Source organism: Thalia democratica, chromosome 6 (assembly GCF_965202585.1).
Source record: "Thalia democratica chromosome 6, ktThaDemo2.hap1.1, whole genome shotgun sequence".
Taxonomy (NCBI): domain Eukaryota; kingdom Metazoa; phylum Chordata; class Thaliacea; order Salpida; family Salpidae; genus Thalia; species Thalia democratica.
Window position 1 is genome coordinate 12960003 of NC_139170.1, and position 8050 is coordinate 12968052.

The 8050-nt window shown below is 28.3% G+C and overlaps 1 protein-coding gene across 1 annotated transcript; it reads right to left on the bottom strand.

Moving 5' to 3' along the window:
* Positions 1–225: 225 nt before the first annotated feature.
* On the bottom strand, positions 226–7831 carry LOC145838188 (tektin-4-like). The gene is made up of 8 exons (XM_082945748.1): positions 7614–7831; positions 6660–6783; positions 6199–6327; positions 5742–5812; positions 4053–4196; positions 2809–3031; positions 1766–1920; positions 226–843 (listed from the first exon to the last, which is right to left on the bottom strand). Exons 1-8 carry the CDS (start codon positions 7829–7831, stop codon positions 630–632), a joined length of 1278 nt encoding a protein of 425 aa, XP_082801874.1. The 3' UTR covers positions 226–629.
* Between the last annotated feature and the right edge of the window lie 219 nt (positions 7832–8050).

The following is an 8050-nucleotide window of genomic DNA, read 5'->3' on the forward strand; positions in this document are numbered from 1 at the left end:
CGCCCCTTACTATTGATTACTTCTAGATAGCCAAAATCACCCACCTTTAAAATTATTATAAACTACAATATAACAGTCAAGTTTATCATAGTCGTTGAATGATCTTTACTTGAATATAATAATTCGTATAGAATTTAGTATATATAATGTAATATATGATGGTATACAACTAAATTAAATACATTTTGCAAAGTTTTATTTGTACTTCAATTAGGAAAACCGGTTAGAGTTTTAAAATCAATAACATGCTATTTACAGGTATACTGAACACTTTTACAAATTAAATTACACACTTATGAATACTAAACAGTTATCAGAATACATAAAATTATCAACAAAATTACAAAACAAAAAAAAATTGGCTTTCACTTAAAACATAGCCTCTTAGTGCAAAAACATCAACAAACAGTGAAGAAGGAATTAAATGTCATTTAAAAAAACCTTTTAAATTTTAAAAAAAGTTTACAATGAAAATACTCACAGTATTAAAGGACGGTGACAGTGCAAAAGTGAATACTTCAAAAAACAAACACACACAACTATGGCTCAACCTCAACCACCTTGAAAATACGAGAGAGACATTACGAGAGAAAGGACTCGAACGAGAGGTGGTTGTCCCGGGAAGCGGATCAGTAACCGGCCATTCTGGTCACGCTGGGCCACCTGGAGCGGTAGGAGAGACACTTGTGCTGATCGATGAAGATGCTGTTCTTCTTGCAAGCTATCTCCTTCTCCAGCGACAACCTCGTGTCCTCGAGGGCCCTCAGCGAGTTCTCCGCTTCGGCGAGGCGGGTGTGGAGCAGCTCGATGGACTCGGTCAGCTCTCCGACTTCGGTGACAATCCTGAACGTTTCAGTGAGAATTTGTTTACTTGATTGTATAAAAACACCAGTTTGAGAAAAGTTAGATTTCAATAGTTTAAAAACTCAAGATTATTATTAGGAATCGCTATAAAACTGAACAAAAATGTACAAATTTGACTTTTTGTTCAACATTAATTCTGGTAGGAGAGCTTTGAGGTATAATTGAAATCATAACTTCTAGGTGTTTTAAATTACAATTTTTGAGCACATGTTTGCTTTTTTTTCTTACTTTGTTATAGCATAAAAACTTAAGAAACTTTTTTTTCATAAGTTTATGGAAAAAGTCTGTAAACGTTTAAGCTTTTGCAACTTGAGTATTGCATCGAAAAAATAAATATATTTTGGACAAAATAAAAACACCTCCAAATGAATAGCCAATTAGAACACGACGCAGTATTTCGCAGCTTATTTGAAAGTGTTGTGGGTTACAGAGTAAAACATTATTTTCTCTATTTGTTGAAAAAGATATCGTTTGAATTGCTCTTATGAAGGAGAAAAGCGAGCATGAATCAGAAAAATGGTTGCTAAAGGTGTGTAAACATTATTCTTTAAAGTTTATATGATTTCAAAAGTTTGTTTATATTTTTCAAGGTGTATTGTTAGACTGTACCCCTTAAGATTTAAGCTGATTTAAAAACAAACGTATTCAAAACATTTCGTTCACAGAAATGAACTAAGAACGCCCGGCTATATCGCAATAAGACGTGCTCTGAAATCCCTAACCTAATTTATATAAAAACTCAGCTTTATTTACTGTATACGTTATTACTTTAGCTATTGAACTTATTATATATTTGCTGTTCGAAATAACAGTTTATAAAAACAACACTTTTTCAGAAGTAAGTTAATAACTAATAAACACGCAACCAGTATACATTTTAACCATAAGCTTGACAACAAACCTGTACTGGGCGGGGTCCCTGCAAAGTTCAACTCCTGGTCGGTACGTTCTGTGGTCCAGCCTGGTCTGGGCCACTTGCATTGGCGCCCTCTTTGCAAATATGGCCTCTCTCAGCATTTTGATGTTCTTTTCCTGGTTGCCTATTTCTTCGATTGTCTGGTGTAGTTGTATAAAGTTTTTTAAGACTTTTTATTTGTATTTAAACTAAGTGATTTAGAATATTCCAAACTTTTTTACTCACTATAACATCTTTTGTGAATAGAAATAGGTAAATGTTTGACTTCATTTAAAAAAAAAACTTAAGCTTTTAAACTTGTTATATTTTTACTACTGCTCATTATAATAATTTAATACCATTTGAAAAATAAATTAAAGCACTTTTGTTTCTTCTTTAAATAAAGTTTACTCATAAAGTATTTGTTCTCAAAGGACACATTTCTAACTACCATTTTTTAAAATTTGTTACATACAGCAAAACTGCATATATGGGTGGGTGTCACTTTTACACGGCGTCACTTTTGCACGAAGGGATAATTTTGAACGAGCGTCACTTAAAACTATTTATTTTCGACTATAATAAAAATACAATGGCAATAATATATGCTAAATCATTTCCTGAAAATATTTTATCTTTTTTTTTATATTTAAGTTTGAAAAACTGCTTCATTTACTAAAAAATATGCTCGATAACTTTTTTGATACCACAATACAACACTTAAAACTTAAGTGCAGGGTTTCCCAAAGTGAGCCATGACAGATACTCAGGGCGCCACGAGCAGCAAAGGGGTAAGAGGGGGGCCCATGAGCAGTAAAGGAGCCACAGGGGGGCTATGAGGTCATAAATTAAAACTTACACTAGATATTCTCGAGTTGCATATGAAAATTAAAAAACAAAAAAAAAAAAAAAGGTTATGAGTAATCTTGTTGAAGGGGTCATTGCTTTTTTAATTTCTTTAAAGGAGGCAATTTGCAAAAAAAGTTTGGGAAGCCCTGCTTTAGTGTGTTCAAACTAAACTGCGTGTATTTACAACACCAGCAAACAACCTTCTGGAGATGGTTCTGCAGTTTCACCTTGGCGCCGTTCACCTCATCGACCCTCTGCTGCAGGGTGGTGTTTGTGAGGTTGCACTGGTGACGCATGTCGTTGCTTGTGTCGTTCAGCACGTTGTCGATCAGCGACCTCAGGTTGATGCTCGCCATCCTCTCGCGTTCCGCATGAACGATGTTCTCGTGCGTGAACTGCGCCCACGTCTCGGGAGTGCTCGAGCTGGCAGGTTTGTTCGAATGATATACTTAAGGGGATAGTTTTAAAACAAACTTGCGCATGAAGCACACACTTGTTTGGAATTAAAAACTAATGAAGCACAAATAGCATATAATATTACGACTGTTTTTTAACACATATGTAAATGTTATAAAATTTAAATCGTTTTAACTAAAATAAAAACAAAAATAAATTAAAAGGGTTGTCTCACAAATGATCTAATAGTAAAATACAGTTTATTAATAATAAACTGTTTTAACTTATTCAATTGTATTTGACGTTTTAAGTTTAAACTATTTTTTCAATAAGAAATAAAACTATTATTAAGTAAGTTACGACCTCGAAAACAACTGAACTTTTAATTCATTTTAGTTTTTAATTATTAATTTAAAATAAAACTGAGGATAAGGTGTTAAGTAAATTTAAAACTTTTTTATGGTCAAATACTTTTTATAAAGCATCGTTTTTAAATTTTATAGATCAAGCTACATTAACATACTTCAAAAAAATATTAAAGCGTTATTATAGTAGAAAAACATGTTTACTTAAAACTTTTCAAATTTACTTTAACATTTTTACCATATCGTCTAAATTGATTACACATATTAAAACTAACTAAAAGCTAAGTTTAACATTTAGATAAAGATGGAAAAGCTTGAAAATTTATTGGTTTAGCAAGTCTGACCTTTAAGAGTTTAACTAAATTTACTAAAATAATTGAATTTTAGATAAAAACTACCTAAATAGTAAAAACTTTTAACTAAAATTGTTTTAAATAACAAAACTTATTTTCATACTCATTTTTCTAAAAAATTTGTATCTGATAAATTTGTTATTCATAATTACGATTAAGGTTACGAGCGTAATAGCCAATAAATAGACAAAACTCAATGCTGTGGCTCTTTATATTGTAAACTATTTAAACTTATTTGTCTTATGAACTATTTTTTTATATTTACAAAAAATAATTTCAAACAAATACATAATAAATAAAAGCAGTATTACAATAGTGTCAAGCACTAACTTTTCTTCAAACTTAGCAGAGTCAGCGTAGTACTGGATATCAGTTGACTCGTTATTTAGTCTGCCACACTTATCATCTATTCTGTAGGCATCAACTTTATCTGACCAATCATGCTCCAATCTATGCTTAGCTACTCTGCTTGACCTACGTAATTAGTTCTTGATATAACATTTAATTTTTTGGTTAAGAAAAAAACTTTTAAGTTTTGGCTCCTGTAAATTAGTGTGCAGTTAACATACAGGTTCTGTATAAACTGGGGAAAAAGTGTGTTATTTTGTACTCTTTTAGTTCGCATTCTAAACAAAACCTATCAGGCCTAAATTTAAATGTGGCTTGTTTATAAATATGTAGTTTTTTAAAACATTCTGTTTTGTACTGTTAAGTATATCAATAACTGATATATTACTACCAAAAAATATTACTTGAAAGCTTATACAAGGTTGCCAAAGATTTTTTGAAAAAAAATCAAGATTTGCTATACTTTTTCCAGGTCTTTGAAAATACAAATTATTTTTGTATATTATATTATTATATTAAAGGTAAAATCTGGATTAAGTTGTAAAAAATATTGCAAAGATACTGTAATTATACTTTATATTTGCTCAAAAATATAAAAAAGTATATATCATAATCAAAAAAAAAATATTGTACATGACAGATTTTTTGTACATAATCAAATTTTACCATTTTACATGCAAAATTTGTTTAAAATTCCATTTTTTCCGGTTTTTTTAGTGATTTTAGTTTAAGATTCCAGATTTTCAACTATCTTCTAAATATTTGTCTAATTCTAGGCTTTTTTTTTGCAAAAACTGTCGACACTTACTCCAGATTTTTGAAACCCACTACATATACTATAAATTCAATAACAATGACGATTGTGCATTCTAATGATTAAAATAAAAAAATATAATATAATGAATGGAAAAATTGAGTCAATCTAAAGCACAATTTTAAATTTGTTTAGTATTTCAAAATATACATAAACATTATAACTTGGCAAGGCTTTTATTCATTTAAATTTATTTGATAAACATAGTAGTGTATAAAGGGTAAAAAACCCTTACAACTAAAACTATATTAGAACTTGATTAGCCTTAATTTAGTATTGATTTCATTGTATACTTAATAGTACAAAATAGAAGTTCTGGATCAATACAACTGAAATCTTTTAAAAGTATATTTCCTTAGAAAAAAATGTGTTTAAAGATTATACACATTGTTATAAAGTTAGTACAAAATTATTATCATTATCTCTCGCTAACTACAAATCAGTACAATTTAAAACTTTGTACAAATATTACTAGAAATGTTTACTTAGTGAAAAAACTTAAATATGTTGTTGTTAGTGTTAGCCTATTGTCCAACAATAAAACTGTTGAATCAATAAAACATCCACTAAAAAATATAACTATTACTTACAAAAAAAAATTAAAATATTAAAAAAAATAATATTTAGTTATAAATATATTTATACATTTCCAAACAAAAATTACATACATTTGGATGTTATTACGTTGTGTTAGCCTTTAAAACTTTGAAAAAATTACCATAAAGAAATTTGAGAGTGAATTTTAGCTTAAAAAATTTGAACAAAAGTTAAATAAAACAATTTTAAATCCATACAATAACTTTTTAAATGATGTATAATATATTTTAAAGGTTATTTAGCTACAAATTAAAACTTACTCCACTTGAGCTTTGGTTTGGTCAATGGTTCTTTGTAAAATATCTTGAACAGACTTGATTAAGTTTATTTCCTGTAAATAGTAAAAATTAACATCCCTTCTTTGATTAGCTATTTAATTAGTTTTGTAAAAGGTATCTTTCTGCCAAATAATTAAATAGATCCTATATAAGTTATAATAGTTTTTAATATAAGTAACTTAATAACAGTCATGAATAAAACTTGATAATGTTTTTAAATAGATTTTATCTTTTCTAATTTAAGAAATCACATATTTTTAAGTTTTATACAACTATATATACAACAAGCTTTAGCTTTAAAACAACACTTAATTTATTTAACTTTTTTCATTTTCATAGAGTGTAAGTAAAACAATACTATTTAAAAAAAAACTATACTTATGTATTTTAATGATAAGCACACTTTTGAGTTTTTAGTGTTTTTACTTCCATAAGTTACCTTTAAAAGTTCAATTTCAGCAGCATCCCTGACAAGGTCGGCATTGTACCTTCTGTCCCTGCACCTCATGTTGTCGAAAGCTATTTCGAGCGGAATTTGAGTTGCATCCTTTGCCTTTTCGAGGCGAACCTGCAAAAAAAAGCAATCAAATCTGGTAATAGACTTTAGAGGAATGCTTTATTTAGCATCTACAGTTTTTGTAAACACTACTATGTAACATATTTTTACCGAATATTTTTCAATTACTTAGTAAAAGTTATAATGATCAAACATACAAGAGTTAAGACCTATTTAGAAGATTTAGCTTGGAAATATATAATTAAACATTTAATAAGTTTTGTTTACTAAAATCAGCAAATTGTTGCGTTTGTAATTAAAAAAGTAGCAACAGATAATATATACAACAAATAACTTAAACAAAACAATTTTTCAGTAATCAAATGCAAAAAAAAAGTAAATACTTGTTGTTTTAGAAGCAAGTCAGTTTCTTTCAAAATGTCTTCAATTTCTCGCTGCAACTCAAACTTCCAGAATGCAATGTCATGTAGTCTCTCTCCAAGTTTTTTTGTGCTGTCTTTCTGTGTTCTGTAATTTTTATTTCAGTATAATAAATTGTAAAATTGGAAACAAGTCGTACTAACTTAAAGAATTACGTTAAGAAACTATTTTAGCTCTTAACATATTTAAAAAAGTATACTTATCTTCTGCTACAATCAGTTATTAGTCTGAAAAGTATAACATTTAGCTAATTGTGATTGACTACTTTTTAAAATATTTTAGGTGCATAAAAATTTAGAGATTGTATTTATTAGTTATTAAACATTTACTTGTTTAGGTTAGTAATTTTACAATTTTCACATTTTAAAAAAAGTACTTCCTGCTGGACTATATATTTTTTTAATCGATACAAAACATTAGCTTAGAAATCAAAAAAAAAAAGAAAACAGTTTTCGAAGCTATGTACATGTGTTTTGAAAATGTTTTTAAACTAAACTAAAAGATTTTTTTTGAAAAACATATAATACATACAGTTTATAGTGGTATATCTTTTATGTTTAAAAATAGCTTGAGCTGTATATAAATTATAAAAAAAAACTTGCTTTTTAAAATTGATAATTATGCTTTACCAATTTTGGAAAATCATTAAAAAAAATTATAGAAAACCTATTGTTTATCTACCTAATCAAAAAAGAACTATGTAATAAAAAAATTGTATAAAAAACATTTTTATTTTGTACATTTTTTAATATAAATTTTTATCTACTTTAAATACATAAAATTTACTAATTGGTGTCAAAAAAGCAATCAACTTTTGCAGTAAGTACAATAACATCAGTAACAAAACTCAGTTATGTGGCTTTGAAATTACTGGAAAAATATATACTTTTTTGTGTACTTCTGCTAATTTTACTAACTTTTTCATGAGATCATGTGTTTCATTAGCAAGCTTCTGAGACTCATGCTGGTTGCGTTCTGCATTTTCTCTGTCGGTGAATGACTGGTAGTACTTAGCATAATTGTGTTGTATCCACTCTTCAGGGGTGTGCTTGGCTGTGTGAATACCGGTTGTTGTGTTTATTGGCAGCTCTGTCTTGTTCTTCTCATAAGCGTCCTTTAACACTTCTGTGGCCATTTCTACTTATATAATTCTGTTGTGAAAATATTATTGATAGAGTAGCTAGAATAAAATCAATTATAAAAAATCAGTTAACTTTATACTTAAAATTTAATTTATATGCCTTTTAAATTTTTATCTTCTATGTTTATTGTCTAAATTTTTTACAAAACAGACTACATTTCAAAAACTAATCGAACTTATTATATTCTTAAAAAGTATCTTACAGTATATACT